The 18,670-nt window shown below is 43.1% G+C and overlaps 1 protein-coding gene across 1 annotated transcript in view; it reads right to left on the bottom strand.

Annotated features, from left to right (window-relative positions):
• LOC102536615 (pecanex 2) overlaps window positions 1-18,670 on the bottom strand; it is a 236,173-nt gene that overhangs the window by 30,858 nt on the left and 186,645 nt on the right. Inside the window, exon 25 of the mRNA XM_072972392.1 lies at window positions 2,342-2,595. Coding sequence (XP_072828493.1) covers window positions 2,342-2,595 — 254 coding nt within the window. The remainder of the gene's footprint in view (window positions 1-2,341; window positions 2,596-18,670) is intronic.

Genomic DNA, 18,670 nt, shown 5'->3' with positions numbered 1-18,670 from the left:
GAGCCACCTTTGGTCTTCATTTTCTGTGTCCTCTCCTCCACCCATTTAAGCCTAGAGCTTAAGATGGGGGAGATGCTTCAAATGATGGAGCTGGGAGTTGGAAGGAACAGGGTCCCTGAGGACTTCTTGGAGCAGAGCTTCATTTACATGCGAGAGAAACACACAACGTGTGTGCCACTGGGATTTCATGACCTGCTGCCAAGTCTAAAACCACGTGATACACTGAGTTTGCTGAGAGCTGACTCGGTGCATGCAAAACTTCTTACGGTCTCAGATATAATGGCTGAGGGAACAAACGATGGAGTTGTGAGGCACAAGACCACAACTTCCTGATTGGCTGCCCAAATCTTCCCCAACTTGTGTAAGGTTGGCCAAAGCATTTGTAGTTTTGTGTGAGAGTTGGATGTAAAGTTTTGCATCCCTCTAGCACACATGGAAGTACTGAACATGAACCACTAAATCTGTTTTAAAATTTTGCCACACGTGTATCTGGAGGAAACTCTAATTTGACAAGATACACACACTCCAATGGTAACAACAGCACTACTTACAACAGCCAAGACATGGGAGCAACCTGAGTGTCCATAGACAGATGACTGGATAAAGAAGATGTGGTATATTTCTTCAATGGAATACTACTCAGCCATAAAAAATAATAAAATAATGCCATTTACAGCAATGTGGATCGACCCAGAGATAATCATACTAAGTGAAGTAAGTCAGACAGAGAAAGACAAATATCATATGATATCACTTTTATGTGGAATTTAAAAAATGACACAAATGAACTTATTTACGAAACAGAAAGAGACTCACTGACATAGAAAACAAACTTATGGTTACCAATGGGGAAAGGGGAGAGGGATAACTAAGATTAGCAGATAAAAACTACTATATATAAAAGAGATAAACAACAAGGTCCTACTGTAGAGCACAGGGAACTGTATTCACTATCTTGTAATAACCATTAATGAAAAAGAATATATATATATAAATGAATAACCTAAGTCTGTACACTAGAAACTAACACAACATTGTAAATCAACAATCTTCAGTTTAAAAAAATATTCTGCCACAGAGTCTCACAAACATTTCTTGTTGCAATCACCCTGAGGGGTAATAACCAGGAGCCTTTCGTCTGACTTTCATAGTGTGTCTTCTAGTTCCTGAAAAATGTAGGAGCTATTGCTGCAGACACTGGGGCTCCCCAGAGGAGTTATTCCAGATTTCTAAACATCCTCATTTTAGTTGATTGAAACTCCCCAAAACCATAGGCATCCATGTTATCTTTTAATTTTGTATTTCCTCACTTCTGCTGGGCCAAGTGTGTCAGCCTCAGCTGGCAGGGAGTTCGGGGTCTCAGATAGATGAGCTTCCTCATTTTGAATGGCATTAAAATGTGGACCCCTCTGAAGACTTTCCAGGATCCCCACTACACAAAGGACTTGCTCAGAAGAGGAGTCACTACGAATCTACAGGCACAGTGGCCCTTGCCTGTCCCTCCCCCTTAGAACACATTTTCACCCCTATTTTCCCTCTGCATCCTTAGTCACATCTCCCTTGTCCTCCAGGAGGCTGATTCTAAACCAACACATTTTCTGAGGTTGAATACAGTCTGAGCAGATGGAGGTACCGAGCTCCTGGGAAAACGTTATTAGTGCCCATGTGAGTGAGAGGAAAAGACTGTTGTAGCTAATCCTGATGGGCCCATTTAGTGCTACCTTTGTGTTTTTACCACGAGCTTTAAAAAAAATGAATTCTCCTTCTAAAAAGTGGAAATTTGCAGAACCTCTTAAAGGATCCTTATAACTCATAAAAACTGAGGCTCGGTCACATGTCCAACGTTTCCCATTCATCAGCCCATCATTACATGCAAGTCACTCTGTTAAAAGTGAAGAAACAGAAAAGTGAAGAAAAAGTCAGAAAACAGACTGCTTATTTGTGTTTCTCATTTTATACATATATATAAAGTACAGTCAGTTTGCAATGTTGTGTCAGTTTCTGGTGTGCAGCACAGTGCTTCAGTCATATATGAACATACATATATTCGTTCTCACATTCTCTTTCACCATAAGTTACTATAAGACATTGAATATAGTTCCCTGTGCTCTACAGTATGAACTTCTTGTTCAGACTGCCTATTAGTGCTCAGGCTTAGAATATGACTCCGGGCCTGAACCTCAGGCCAACTCAAAACCCTCTAGTTTTTTTTCAAGAAACCAGTGGTTCCAAGACCAAGCTTGGCCTCTGATTCAGAAGCTAAGGAGAAGCATCTGAATCTCTTTACAAAGCTTTCCAGAATCTTCTTGAGCCAGCCCAGCATTGTTACTCAGAGCAATACCTTGATGTAGTAGCGGATGAGGATCCTTCGGAGGTCAAACACCTGCAGCATGGTGGCCGCGTTGTTGTCCATGATGCTGTAGCCCTCCAGGATGTATTGCGTCTGCGTGATCTCCCAGGTGAGCCAGCGGAGGTGGAAGGCGGCATTGCAGGACAACAGGTGGGGCAGGTGACCCGGTCTGCAGCAGCAGCAGCCTCTGTCATCCTCGTCGCCTTCCATGATGGCCTCCACCTCTCTCTGCTGGCAGTAGGTTCCTGGAAGAGTAACAGATACAATGGAGGCTAAACAAGATGTCACTGGGTCACCTTTGCTGAGAATGGATTTTCGGTGGAAGAGAGTCTGGAAATCAGAGATTTGTTCAATTCTTAGTACAAACAAGTACCTCCAAATAAATGGCCAATCTTTTAATCATCGATTCTTTCATTCATCCATATTCATCCTGATTCTCATCTTCTCCTTATATTTTTTTTGTGTGTGTGTTAGAAGTGACACATTTTCATGGTGGTCATGGACCCTAATGGCTGATGCAGGATGGTTATATCATTGACTTCCTCTTTACAGAAACCTGTGGGTCATGGCTGAGCAGATAGGAGGCTAAAGAAAATGGTGAAGGCGAAGAGGTCTGAGAGCAACTGAAGTGTTACCAGGAGAGGTGCCCTGGAAGAACTTGTCAACCAAACTGCAAGGGCACACAACCTCACCTCATCTCACCTCACCTCACCTCACCCCACCTCACCTCACCTCATCTCACCCCACCTCACCTCACCTCACCTCATCTCACCCCACCTCACCTCACCTCACCTCAGCTCACACCACCTCACCTCATCTCACACAACCTCACCTCACCTCACCTCACCCCACTTCACCTCACCTCATCTCACACCACCTCACCTCACCTCACACAACCTCACCTCACTTCATCTCATCTCACACCACCTCACCTTACCTCACCTCTCCTCATTTCACCTCACCTCACCCCACCTCACCTCACCCCATCTCACCTCACCTCACACGACCTCACTTCACCTCATCTCAACTCACACCACCTCACCTCACCTCACCTCACATGACTGGGAGCAGGACATTAGGTGAGCTGAATACATTTCCAAAGGAGTCTATTCCAAAACATGAGATGATGGGTGTTAACACTCTTTGAAAAATGAGATATCGTATCTTCTCTAATCTTGCCAAGGATTTGAAGGGAAACATACACAGTATGCTAGGGTGCTAATGACCTGAGGTTACCTGGAATGCAGATTTGTGATCCAAAGACATCTTAGCAGATGAGTTTGGTGAACTGAAACTAATACACTAAATACTGAGTAGAAATAAATGGAATGCCCTGCATCTTGGTTCAAAAAACCAGCTATGCAGCTTATTCATATATAGAGGCATACTTAAAGAATACTTTGGTAATTTCTTTGATCACATGAACAGGACATAGGATAATACCTGAAAACTGAGTATAATCTTGCTACCATCAAAACAAAGGGATAGGATGGGTCAGAATAAACCTGGTATTATTCCTTTGGATGCTACACACAGTCACTGATAAAATGAAATAAAACTAGAAGTTCTAGATAAGTGATACTTTCTCGATTATAAAAATAATAATAGTACATCAGTACTGATTTGAATAAGATCATATAGATTGTTATTTACATGCCAAGAAACCTACACAGGGTTGGAACATAACTCAGAATTATGTTACTGAAGAGTGAGGAAAAGATCCAGGACTTTGATGTTGCATAAAAGAAGACTGTGGGGGAAAGGATGGTCAGGGCTGTCATACGGGAATGTGAACGTGATACTCTCCGCAGTCCCGGGGGACATCATTATGGCCAACAGGAGCAAGCTTCAGGGTGCAGGGCTTGCTATAAAAAAGGGCCTTTTAACAGCTGGGAGTTCAGCCATGAAATGGACTGCCCTGTGAGGATAAGGAGATAAGGAAAGAACTGGCGGTGACAGGACCAAGGTAATAGGTGCTAATAACCACAGGTACAAGCCACTAAAACCAGTCATGGTGAAGAGAAGAAAAGAAGTAAGACAGGAGCTAGGAAGGACAGCATGATCAGCTGAGGTAGCTGTTGTTGGTGGTGGTGGCGGTTTGTCTATTTTTTAAGATAAGTGAGTCCTTTCTTATCTACAGAAGGGAAAGGGAAGGGGGAAAAAAAGAAATTAAAGAGATGGATGAAAAAAGCAGAGTTTCAGAGGACAGATGAACTGGGTAACTTAGCAATAGCAGACAGAAAAGACAGATGTCAAGATAAAAATAAAAGTGAACAGAAGAAGCAGTTCACACTGGAAAGTAAGATAGCCATTTGGAATAGAGTCAAGAAAGAGAAAAAGGGGGGGCAGTGGTAGAAAGTAGCAGAAAAGAAAGAAGGTATGAGCATCGCTGAGAGATGCTTGCTTTACCATGGGCCTGCATCCAAGACTTATTTGTCAAGAATTACTTTTTAAATATGTTTAAACTATTTAAAATAATTTTAGGGTATAGGAGCTCATCTAAATTTCAGCATAGAAGAATGTGATTTTAGTGGGAGGCAGTTGTTAATAAACAGGTTTTGAAGAAAGGTCGTAATGTGGTCAAGTTACCTGACTGGTCCAAGCTTGTTCCCTCATATGCAAAATGAGTTGTTGTAAGGATCAAATAAGGTATATGTGACCATTGGTAACCACTTCATAAGTTACTATTATTTTTACTAAATTGGAAGCTCCCTATGGACAACGATTAGCAGGTAGAAATTCCACAGATAAATAAATGCGCTAAAAAATTAATTCATTCACCAAATAGTGAGCGCTTACCGGGTACAGCAATGAAAAAAACATAATAATCTCTGTCTTTATGTAAGCGTAGATTGGAGAAGACAAACAATTAACAAATAAATATGAAAAACAGAAAACATATCAGATGATGAAGCATAAAGAAGCAAAAGAGGATGTGGAGTGCTGGGTTGGAGACAACTATTTTAAGTAGGGGAGTCAGAGAAATAGGTCAGGAGAAATGTGGTCTGACTTTTATGTTAGGGGAGGATCACGCTGGCTGCTGTCCAGAGGATGGATCGTAAAGGGTGCAAGGGTGGGAACTCGGACTAACAGGACGTCTGTTAATTAACACAATTGAGAGAGAATGGTGGTTTGGCCCAAGGTGGTTGGAGAAAGTGATGAGAAATGATTAGATTCTGCATATACCTGAAGGTAGTCTGGTAGGATTTGCTGACCAAATTAGACATGGGACGTTGTAAAGATAAGCAAAGAATGATGCCAAGTTTTCTGACCCGAGGAAGATGAAAAATGAGATTACTATTTACTGAGAAGGGGAAGATCGCCCAAGGAACATCCTTTGGGTAGGTTGATGGAAAGATGGGGAATTTGCTTTTGTACATGTTAAGTTGTAGATGTCCTTTATTAATCAAAATGAAGATGTCAAGTAGGCAGTCGGATTAAGAAATTTGGAGTTCAGGGGAGAGGTTGTGGGTAGAGATTTACAACATCTGAAAGAATTATCAGTATCTGGAGCTATTTAAAGTAATCTGGGGAGACAGTATAGATACCATGGAGGAAAGGTCTGAGGAGTGAACACTGAGTGTTCCAATATTCAGAGGTTGACGAGGTGAAGTGATACCAACAAAGTGATTGAACGGAAGTGGCCGTGAAGTCAAAAGAGAACTAGGAAGTAGCAAAAAGCAAGTTTAAAAAAAAAGCTTCAAGGAAGAGGGAACATCAGCTATGTCAAATGATTTTTTATATTGGTGTTTTAGACTATGTTGAATAGGAGTGGTGATAGTGGGCATCCTTGTCTTGTCCCAGATTTTAGTGGGAAGCTTTTGAGTTTTTCACCGTTGAGTGCTATGCTGGCTGTAGGTTTCTCGTATATAGCTTTTATTATGTTGAGATATGTTCCCTCTATACCCACTTTGGCGAGAGTTTTTATCATAAATGGGTGTTGAATTTTATCAAATGCTTTTTCTGCATCTATTGAGATGATCATGTGGCTTTTGTCCTTTCTCTTGTTGATGTGATGTATTACATTGATTGATTTGCATACATTGAACCACCCTTGTGTCCCTGGGATGAACCCCACTTGGTCATGATGTATAATCTTTTTTATGTGCTGTTGGATTCTATTTGCTAATATTTTGTTGAGGATTTTTGCATCTATGTTCATCAGTGATATTGGCCTATAATTCTCTTTTTCAGTTCTGTCTTTGCCTGGTTTTGGTATCAGGGTGATGGTGGCTTCATAGAATGAATTTGGGAGTATTCCCTCCTTTTCAATCTTCTGGAATAGTTTGAGACGGACTGGTATGAGTTCCTCATTGTATGTTTGGTAGAATTCCCCAGTGAAGCCATGTGGTCCTGGACTTTTTATTTGTAGGGAGGTTTTTTATTGCTAATTTGATTTCATTTCTAGTGATTGTTTGTTCAAGTGCGGTTTCTTCTTGGTTCAGTCTTGATAAATTGTTTTGTAACTCACCTAGTCAGTTTTTAGTCCTTGTAGCACTGTGATTAGATGTATGCACATTTAGAACTGTTTTTCCCGATAAACTGACCCTTTAGTCATTGTGAAATATCTTTTTTAAAATTTTTCTTTATTTTTTATTTTGTTTTGGGGGGGAGGTAATTAAGTTTTATTTATTTATTTTAATGGAGGTACTGGGGATTGAACCCAGGACCTCGTGTGTGCTAGGCACGCACTCTACCCCTGAACTATATCCTCCCCACCATGAAATATTTTAATTTTGGTAAAACAGCTTGTCTTGAAGTCTAATATTAACAGCTATTCTAACTTTCTTATAAGTAATATTTGTAAGGGATATCATTTTCTATCATTTTACTTTTAACCTATCCATCTCTTTGTATCTAATACACATCTCTTATAAACCCCATATAGTTAGAACACCCTTTTTTAATCAATCTGATAATCTTCATCTTTTAATTATAAAGACTAGTCAATTTACATTAATGCGATTATTTTTATGACTGGGTATAAATCTACCATCTTGCTGTTTGTTTTTATTTCTCCTTTTTTTTTTGTGGGTGGAGAAGGTAATTAGGTTTATTTACTTATTTTTAGAGGAGGTACTGGGGATTGACCCCAGGACCTTGTGCATGCTAAGCACACACTCTACCACTGAGCTACACCCTCCCCATCTTGTCCTTTTTTTATTTTTGCATTTTTCCAATCCTTTTTTCTTTTGGGGGGCTGAATAAATTGTGGTAATTTACTTTGTGTCAGCTCTTAACATTGCTTAGCTATAATCCTTTTATTTTTTGCAATATCTCTGGGAATTATAATGTGCATTTTTTCACCGGATCATAATCTGCCACGGATTGATTGCACACTCCTCTTTCTGTAATGTAAGACTCTTCCCACGGTATATTTAATCCCTCATGTCCTTTGTGTTATAATTGCCAAACATCTTATTTTAACATATTGTTAAACCCCACAATAGTTTGCTGTAATTTTGCTTTAAATAATCAATTTTTAAGGATATTTTAAAAGGAAAAGAACATCTTTGCTCACGTATTTGTCATTTCTAGCAATCTACATTCTTTGGGGTAGAATCAGTTTTCCATCTGCTATCAGTTTCTTTCAGCTTAAAGAATTTCCTTTAACATTTCTCACAGTGCGGGTTACCTGATAATTATGCCGACCTTTCTTTATCTGGAAATATTTAAATTTTGCAATTATTTTCCTAGATGTAGAATTCTGGGTTGACAGTTTTACTTTCCTTCCAGCACTTAAAAAATATTGTTGCATTATATTCTGGCTTGCATTATTTTTAATGGGAAGTTAATGATAACTCACATGGTTATTTTCCTGTATATAATGTGTTTTTTAAACTTTCTCATGATCTTGATAAAATGATGATAAAAAAATTCTCCGGTGCTCTTGTCTTTGATTTTCAGTAATTTGATGATCATGCATTTAAGTTTGGTTTTCTTTGTGTTTGTCCTGCTTGGGGCTGCTGAGTGCTGGTGGGGATTTATGAATTGACATTTTTCAACAAATTAAAAAAAATTTTAATACTATTTCTCCAATTTTTTTTCTGCCTGTATTTATCGCTTCTCCTTTGGGAACTCTGCTTACACATATGTTTCGATGCTTGATATTGTCTCAAACCTCATTGAGTCTCTCTTTTCTTTACTCTTTTCAGTATTTGCATCAGTTTGAATAGTTTCTTTTGCCTTGTCTCCAAGTTCATTGATCTTTCTTTTCCTGTTAGGCCTATGCTGTAAATTTTTCACTTCAGACACTGTGTTTTGTATTCATTTCCAGAATTTCAATTTTTTCCTCTCTATTTATAGTCTCTATTAGTTCATTCATTATGATAATTTTCCCTTTTAATTCCTAAACATGTTCATACCTGTTTGAAACTTCTGTTAACTCCTATATCATTTCTATTTTGTTTTGTGTTTTGTTATGCTGGCTATGGATCACTTTTCTCTGCTTATTTACGTATCTAGAACTTCTATTATACGCTGGATACTGTTGATGTTATAGTATTGACAGTCTGGACTGTTTTTTTTTTTTTTTGTCTTCCTTGAGAAAGAGTGATGTTCTGTTAAAAGTCAATTTATTTGCACATCAGCTTGTCAGCTTGATCCTTGAAACTCGTTTTCAATCTTTGCTTTGGAATGTCTAGAGTAGCCTTATTGTAGGTGATAATACCTCTGCTCCTAAAGCTTGGTCTTTCTGGGGCGCAGCGGAATTCCTGGGATGTTCAGCGAGGTCTCTCCACTGCCTAATTGGAATTTCTGTATCTCTCAGCACCACGTGGCCCACATCATTTCTGTGGAGCTCACACACACACCTCCCCAGCTACTGTTCTCTGCCAGGTCCAGCCTGTTTTACAAGTTCTTGCGATACAAAAGCAGGTTGAGATTCACTCCATCACTAAAGGGGACCACTGTACCCATTTCTACAGTTCCTTGTCTATGATTTGCGCCTGTCTGCTACTCTGTCTGGTACCCGCGAAGCCCAGCTCCTGAGCAGCCCAGAGCTCTGACTGTGTCTCCCTGGCTCAGCAGGACTGCTGTGCCCTCCAGGCAGAAAGCAGGGGTTGTGGGGGCCCACATTTTGCATTTCCCTTCTTTCGGTGATCACAGCCTTGCACTGTCTATTGTTCCAATATCTGAAAACAGTTGATTAATGTATTTTTTCCAGCTTTACAACTGTTTATGGCAGGAAGGATAGTCCAGTAGTGGTTACTCAGTCATGGCCAAAAGATCAGTCTCTGGAATCCTTCTACATGTCTTTCGGAACTTCGTTCAAACATAAAACCTGCCGCTACACCCATTTCCACACCATTCACTTTATCTCGGCTGCCATGTAACTATGCACAATGCCTGGTACTTAGTGGATGCTGAGAAAGTGTTGGTGGGATGACTGAAAGAATGGCTTTATGAACAAATCAAAGACTTCTTACCCACATCACGACACTACAGGCAGAAGATACCCTGCTGAGAAAATTCACAGCAGACGCAACAGATTCTGTTACATTTCATCAGGAGGAAGATACAGAAAGGCAGCGTTTAAACTAAGCCTCTCCCTACAGACTCCACGAGCAAGACGGTCTTAATAGATCAGAGATGAAACACCGCAACCTTCAAATAAAGCTGTACACACAGAACTGTAAGGATAAGAGTCTCCGAAGTAGGAGTCAAGCTCAGGACGGGGAGAGCAAGCAGGCTGTGACACCTAAAGGGAAACAGTGGAGGGCTGATCCCGGATCTCAGGATTCCGTCTGTCTCTCTCCAGGAATTACTGCTTTGGGTCTTAGCTGAAAGCAGTCTTTTTAAAAAGCATTTCAAGGATCTCTTTGCTCGTTCTGTAATATACAATTTTACTCCCTCTGGTAAAGATGGATAGAATTACACAGGTGAACTGTAAGCAGTGAGAAATTCAGACCACATGCTCTGGAGCACCCGGAGTGAGTCATGGCCACTGCGTCCTAACTGAGGCACCCACTGGGACCCCCGACTGCGGGCTTAGACTCCAGTGGTCGGGGAGGTCTCACCCCACCCAAAGGGCACACGAACACATTAGTCATATGATTTTGGAAGAAACCCTCCTCCAATGAAAGAAGTAAGACAGTTCTTAGAAACAGATCTCACAGCGACAGAGTAGGGAAGGGATAAATTGGGAGTCTGGGGTTAAGCAGATAAACACTACTATATACAAAATAGATAAACAGCAAGGTCCTACTGCAGAGCACAGGGAACTACATTCAATATCTTGTAATAACCCATAATTTTAAAAAAAGAATTAGACCTCACAAAGCAGAAGCATAAAGGAAGGCCTTCACCTCAGAGAGACCGCAAAACTGTTTACATGGCGTGCCTTGAAAATCTGAGTTTTTTTTCTTTTTCTTTTTTCAGTTTCTTCCACTTTCCTTCTTCTCCATCCAGGTGTTACCACGTTGGGCTGATGGCAGGCTTCTGCCATCAAGCTTTTTCTTCTACATTAAACCAACCAGAAAGAGTGTGTGTGTGTGTGTGCGCGCGCGCACGTGCATGTGTGTGAGAGGAGAGAGAGAATGTGTAAGTGTGCACACATGTGTGTGTTTCTGTGTGTACCTGGGACAATGCAGGGTTTGGATTTCTATCATGTGAATGAAATCAGTCAGCACCACCGTCTGTGAGAAGCGGGGACGCCTTTCTGCACTGATGGGAGGACAGTTGGGGAAGGGGTCGCTGTGAAGAACTTCTAGGCGTGGTAGAGACATCCAGCTGCCCAAGGCTTCTAATAAACACTCAGTCCAGGTGGTTCCCAGTACCTTCTCTCAGGAACAAGAGATTCACAGTCAGGATCAAGTGTAAAAGAACAGGAAAATGAGGAGGCCCAGTCACTTCTGCACATGCACTCATCTCCCTGTTCACAGGCAGATCAAGCCTGTGTTCTCTGAAGGGCTCACTCGCTTCAGAGCACTCCGTCCAAAGGCAGGACTGGAGGTCAGCGGCCCCCACGCTCTGGCCGCTCCCAGATGGCTGCTTCTGTCTCATGTTTCCACTGATCTCATCTCTTGGCATCTGGTATGTTGCTGGCTCTCATGGTCCAAGTCAGTGGGACATAGAAGGCATTCAACAAATATTTTGAAAGTTAATTTTAAGAGCATCTGGGAGTCTTTTCATTCTGACAAATGACTGCCTAATTAAAGCCATGGAAATTGAGTGTCTGAACTGAAAAGGTGTCTAGCAGATCCCAGGATCTGCGTCAGTTTCCCGAGTGCAGCCAAAATGCGGGGCCGCCACGTGGCTGCAACAGGCAGCCCTCTCGTGACCCCCTGACCTTTCCTCCTCCCTTTCCCAGTTTCCAAAGCAAAGGAGCAATCACCACCCCCTCCCCACTTCCAGCACCTTTTGCCATCTTTACCAGCGACAGGCCAGGCCTGGCTGGTTTATTCATACTTAATTCCAAAAAGGAATGAAGTCAATCTAAAAAGGCATAGACTGTACAAATGCACACAATCAAATTTAAGGAAAAATGAGGACAGGAAAAATATAATGAAGCCAGAATAACGTCAGGAGAACTTCATTTCCATCCATGGTGTCCTAGTTACTAAAGATGGACTCAGGCTTTCTAGAAACCAATGTAGAAAGATCACTTGAAGAATTTCTTGGGTCCTTAAGACAAAAACAAAATAAACGCTTGGAAGGGTCATAGCTACTTCTCGCAAAAACACTGGAGAGATGACGGTCCCAGGACCCTCACAAAGGGAACATGGCCCAATCTGGTGAACACCATCCTTATAGCAACGCACGGCACGTACAAAGGTTCAGGAGCTGTTCTAATATAACCAGAGTGCAATTAAAAAAAAATTTTGATAGGTGGTCAAAATAATTCAGCTTTAGGTCTGTAGTTCTCCGGAGGTCTGGTGTCACCCACAGGCAGATTTTGGAGCTGCCGGCAGATGGGGGACCTTCACACCTTTCAGGAAATCCTGGATGTGATTTCTCTCCACCTGGTTTCGACAACGAGTGGGTATCAAGTGGTCTTAACATCCTCTTCCTGACCAGCACAGGGGTGCAGCCATTCAGTGCGGGTGGTTAGTGTAGACACGCCAGCTTTGACGTCCACCAGGCTGGAGGTGGAGGGGACATTCTTCCAGGAGAGCTAGGCAGCCAGAGGAGAGCGCCTGTCTGAGCAGGAAGGTCTGGCCAACTTTAGTGTCCCCGCCTTCCGTTTCTGACAGCCCGGTGGAGCAGGTGGTGCCTTCGCAGCTGGGAAGCCTGGACCAGGGTCCCTGAACGGGGAAGGGGAGCTCAGGGCAAGCCGGCTGAAGTGGGAGGTTGACTCCTATGGTGGCCCTGGAACTAATTCTGCAGATAGCAGGGAGGTGACAGGAATTTTCAGAAATCTGAAGACAGTTGCACTTCAGAAACTGGGGGAGTAATGAGGAGAGAGCGCTGAGGGAGCCCATAGCCACCCAGCACTCCATTTCAGGTGAAAAGTGATGGGAACAGAAACTAGGGAACACGCTGTGTGCCGAGAGGTCGAAGGAAATGACAGAGGCGCGGGGCATGAGGTGATGGGCACTTCAAAGGAACACACTCAAAACGGTCCCCGCGGCAGAAAGGCTGCATCAGCAGAATGTCATCTGGTTTACAGCCTTCCAGCAGGAACACGCACATTGACGCCGAAATGCACAACGTGGTTTAAAGCCTGGGCCTCCTTATCTGATGTGAGTTGTCCCAATGACCCCTCTAACCGGATTCCACAGAAAATCCCAAAGATCATCAACATTATTACGTTTAGTGTTCTCTGCTAATGATGGTTCAAAATAACTTCTACCAGACATTTACTGGAGCCGAGTTTCCAAATGGTCGCGGCCTTCATCAGCCCGACGTACCAGGCACCGGGCCGATGATTCACATACACCAAGCAGTCGGGTCGCCCGGAGGGACCGACGGGGAGGAGTTTAGGTTACCCTGGAATACAGTCAGCCCCTGCTCATGGAGCGGATGACAACTGGGCAGGGATACGGTGGAGCCAAGGCTTTTCAAGCCGCAGGTGGGGTTTCTAACACACGCTTTGGGATGTGTGTTGGACTGTTACCACATAAAACATATTTCCTTCCAAGGTCACAGGTAAGTGCGTTCCTGAGTTGCTCAGAGACCCAAAAGGAGGAAGCCCTCAGATACAGTCATGGCTGAGCTCAAAGCAGTCGACTTCCACCAGCATTTGGACCTTGCCCAGTCCAGACTGCGTTCTGTGTTGGAAACACCACATGCGTGAGGCAGGGCTCAGCCCCGGCCAGCTCTTGTTGGAGATGCAGCCTCCTGGACATCCTTTCTAATACTGTGCCACCCGTAACAGTGAGGACCTCCGTGACCTTTTCTTTCAGGCTGGAAATCTGAACGAGCAGAGCTTCTTGCCAGCTGGCTCGATCAAGGGCCATTTTGTGACCCAGTGACATAATGCCACAGAGAGCCTTTTAAAATAAGTGTTGAAATGATTGTCATTTCAAGAAGGTCACAGTGGAATTTGTTTTCCCCCAATTTCTCCTGCAGCTTCAATGTCATGGAGATGCCTCACTTGGCCCTTGGTCCACCCTTCACTCGTTCCCTGGGACAGAGTCCCAGAACATGAGCTTAAAGGAACACACAGGTCAACGGGCCCCAGCTACGTGCCCTGGGAGACGACCCTGTATCTGCTAGACCTCACTAGATTTAATTTCTTGGAAGAAACACTAATTATAACCATAATACATTTACGTGTAAAGCTGTCCCATTACACTTCCTAGTTCCTAATAGCTAAACATCCATTTGATCATTACCCCCTTTAAATTAATCCAAACTTAACGATGGAGAAACGCAGCGCCAAGAATATGTGACCTGACTGAGGTCACACAGAAGAACTAAAACAAGGAACAGGGTTGGCCTGTCAAGACACTGAATGAGTCTAGTTATTTTTATAATTTTACTGGACAATTTCTCCCCAGTCCCAATTCCCATTCCTTCAGCCACTTCCTACGTCATATATATTTAATTTACTAAGCAACTATTTTATTTTATTTATTTTTTGTGGGCTTTTTTGAGGGGGTGGTTTTTAATGGAAGTACTGGGGACTGAACCCAGGACCTCATGCATGCTAAGCACGTGCTCTACCACTGAGCTATACCCACCACCTGCTGTGTCTTTTAAATGTCACCCAAAGCATCTGGAAAAAATGTATTGGCTTAGTATGCAGTGGAGGAAAAGTACGTTAAAATAATTTATAGCATGTTTGATTTTGTGGGCATAGCAGAGATTTTTTTAATTATAACAACTTTGTTATTTCAAGGGGGCCTCAATTTGCTTTAGGATATGTCCATAGGAATAAAATTTTTCCTGTGACCTGCCTAGCAAGCTAGGTTTTGAATGTGGTGTAATACCTTTAAATGGACGAGCACTGTTTTTCTCAGAGAATTTTTATTTTAACACATCTTTTATTAATGGGACATTTACTAACTTAAAAAGTGATTTCTCAGATAGCATCTTATTTATTGCATACATCAACCTGGTTATGCAGATGTAAAATCTTCTTTTAAAAATAAGGAGTCTTAAAAACAACTTGTCCAATAGAAGGATCTGGTCTTTTGAATTTAAAATCAGTATATTTTGGGGTAAGGTATAGCTCCAAGGTAGAGTGCATGCTTAGCATGCACGAGGTCCTGGGTTCAATCCCCATTAGGTCCATTAAAAAGAGAAATAAAAAATAAAAAGATTTGACTGAAAAACAATAATAGTCATAATAAAATAGAATAAAATGCACAATTATTAAATAAAATCAAATCAGTATTTTTCCCTTGTGCCACATTGTCTCGTGAGCCTTGACAAATTACAAGCAAAAGTTCCCTGAGTTGACTTTTTGCTACCAGCCTATAGGAGAAACCGAAATAAACAAAATCACACAGTGCGCAGGGAAACTTATACTGGGCAGGTTTGAAGGGTAAGTATAAGAAAAGTTGAAATATATATACACATAAAAATGATATCTGAGAGTAATATGGTATTCTGCCCACTCCTGCCCCATTTACAGACAAGGAAACCAGTGAACTCTACTGAGAAGAGTCATTTACTTTCTAATTCATATTGAATTCAAAGTTGCATGATCTCACTTTTCTCCCACAAACTTCTCTTTGAGGGCTGACTGCTAAAACATGCAGGCTCTGTTAATGTTCAGCAGGAAAAGCCCCTCTTCTTCCCAGACCTGCTCTCTGGACAAGCATGCCTTTGTTTTCTCGGTTACGTGTCACAGCGTTTGAAATGAAGAAAAATGTGTGCTGAGGAGTTCTGAATGGAGAACCTATTATTTCACGGGTCAAGGTTGGAACCCAGGGACTTAACGGCTTACTCAAGCTATGTAGACATAAGAAGGAAAGCCTTACTAATGACCTGAGTGTTGCCATAGAGAAGAGAGAATTCTAGATAGTTCCAAGATTAGTGGGAGCCATGGCTCTATGTGGATTAGTCAGTCGCGATAATGGTTTGGTTGGATTAGCTTTAGATAAGATTAGGTTCCACAGCTATTTTTAAAACATCCCAGCGGGCCGGTGATTATGGGGTGTTAGCTCAACCAGGAGATGCCTGATAATGCGTCACCGAGACAGGAACATAAATCTCCTTTCCTTTGATATTCTCCAGACCCTCCTGATAATTAATCGTGCCTTGGCTTTTCACGTCCATTCTGCAGAAGCCACCCAGCTTGCACGCTTTCGCGCAGGCGGCCCGTAATTCAAGAAACTGAGCTGCTAAAGTGACGATGTCATGTGAACAGTCAGGGCCACAGGCAGGCAACCACCAAAGAGATTTAGAGACAATGTTACTCTTTTTTTTTTCTTTTTTCGTGTCCTTTCCTTATTTACCGTTCCTTCCTTCTTCCCTGCCTCCCTCGCTGCCCCCCTCCAGACAGCGGGCTTTACTGTTTCACAGTCAGCCGCATCTCCGTGTTCCCCCTCCTCCACCACCGGTGACTCCGAGGTCTTGGGCACCTCACTGAACCTCATTCATCCAATTACGTCTAAAAATAAGGAAAATAATAGCTATTTTATAGCATTATTATTATTAAGAATATTTTGATAATATAAGTAAAGTGCTTACTAGGGTCCCTGGCATCTAACTGATGCTCAGGACATTTCAGACTGTCTCTCTTTCCCCCCTCAACCCACATGTCCCACCGTGGGCGTCCCACCATGAGCCCTTCGGTGCACTGGGTGAGGGACAAGAGGCTCAGCCTTTGAGGGTCTCACCGGTCTGTTAGAGGCTGATTTTCACAGTAAAAAAACTGACTATATCGACTTTGCAAGAATACTGAAAATAAATCGGCTTTGGTTTTCAAATCATTATATTGTTTGGTTATCAGGAAACATTTATTGACTGCCTGCTGTGTGTGGCCATGAGTCCAGCATCATGGATAATGTCCTGACCCCACAGATTCATGATCTACACATACAGACACCTAAAAAAGAAGCGTTATTTTGAAATAAAAGGACAAAGTGATCTGTATTGATTATGTTTTCTTGTTGAAACAAGTATATGAGCAGAAACTGGAAATATTTGACCCCACAGGAACACAGAAAATCTACACATATGCAGTACCACTCCTGGTAAGGGAATACTGAGAAATGACTAAATGAACAGAGAAAAATATAGCCGCACGAAGAACAGAAAAGGTAAATGTTTACGTAAGACAATGTATTTCTGATACCGTTTCTCTTAAGCTTTCCAAGAACCTACTTTATCAGATAATTCCTTTCCTTAATATATGCTAAGACTTACCCTAAGAAGATTTCTGGAAAACAGATCTTCCTGTGATAAAAACGTTGCAGTCCCGTAGTAATGAGGACGATGACGTTAATGTAAGTTACCACGCTTAGCTACAGGCTTAAATAAGTTTCATTTCAGCAGCCTCGAAACTTTCCACTCATGCGACGCAGCCTTAGGGGGCAGGGTCTGCTCCTACTGTTAGTAAGAGAAAGTCACTTGCCTTGGGGAGCCCAGGACTCCTTTCAGTCGAATTCCCATTCTGTTCCATATAAGTCACATTTTCTGAGCCCACCTTAACCCCCATCTCAACCCCGCCCAGACCACAAGCTCCTGAAGTTCTTTCTCTGTGTTCCCTGGGACTCAAGATCTGTTTCGTAACTTCTCTGAACATCCTCCTCTCTCTGCTTGGAGCTCTGCTGGCAGGCGGGCTCCCTCGTTCCCTCTGCATCACTCCCCAGCAGGACTGACCAATTTCACATACTCTCCTCGCAAACGGTCCTCACTGATGCTCCGGGCCACTCTGCCACTGTCGCCTGCACAGCTGTCTTGTTACCACCTTCTGTGTTCCCAGTCCCTCCGTGAAGATCTGGGCTCTTGCTCACTGTCACTGTCCAACATGCCTCCGGCCATCACTCTTGGGACTTCACTATCCACAGAGATGCTCCCTCTCACCTGCTGGCCCCTGACCGCCAGCCTCCAATGAGCTCTTCTTCCACTTGACCTCAGCCACTCATCTCCATGGCCATCCCCCGGGACCCAGATCACCCCAAACTGCTCCCCTTCTATAAATATCTGTTTCCAACTTCCTACTCCCCAGCAACCACCTCCTCCCTTTCCAGCTCACTTCCTCCACCATTTCCACTTCACCAGTCCTTGTACCTTCCCCAGATGCAGGAAGTCCTCTCACCAGGTCATTGCCACCTCTCTCACACACGTGTCCCCTCCTTTCTCAGCCTCTGTTCCCTGACCGGGCATCATAGTCCTTGTCCACCCTGCACTCCTTCTTACTCCCCTTGTCCTTGTCTTCATTACATCCATCTGGCCCAATCCCAACCCTGGTGAACTCCGACTCTGACCTTCCAAACCTGTGCCCATGAAGCTGAATGTGGCTTAGAGAAACACACGTGCGACCTCAATGGGTTTTCAAGTCACAACCGCTCATCTCCAGTGAGCTCCGCATGCGGTCCAGCTGTACCTCCCTGCTCCATCATCCTCCTGGCCTCACACCTTCCCTCTAACACCCGCCTCCCACCTGCTTCTGTGCCACATGGTCTCCCTTCTCTCCTGCGACTGCAGGTGGACCACCATGGATTCCATCCTCCCAGCCCTTCGGATTCCATCGCTTGCCACCAGAGCAAGCTTTCTTCTTCCCTTTGCCTGAAATTCCTCCTGCTTCATTGTCGCAGTAATGCTCTGATGCACAATCCCAGCCCCAGCTGGTGGACAAGTGCTTAGGGATGTTGACCCTGACTTGGTGACACCGTATCAGCAGAAGTCAGTGGCTGCTTAACAGCATCCCTTGACACCAGCCACAGTCCCACCAACACCACCTGCTCACTGGGAGGAAATTAT

The sequence above is a fragment of the Vicugna pacos genome, chromosome 11, assembly GCF_048564905.1.
Source record: "Vicugna pacos chromosome 11, VicPac4, whole genome shotgun sequence".
Classification (NCBI taxonomy): Eukaryota; Metazoa; Chordata; class Mammalia; order Artiodactyla; family Camelidae; genus Vicugna; species Vicugna pacos.
This window is presented reverse-complemented; position numbering and strand designations above follow the sequence as displayed.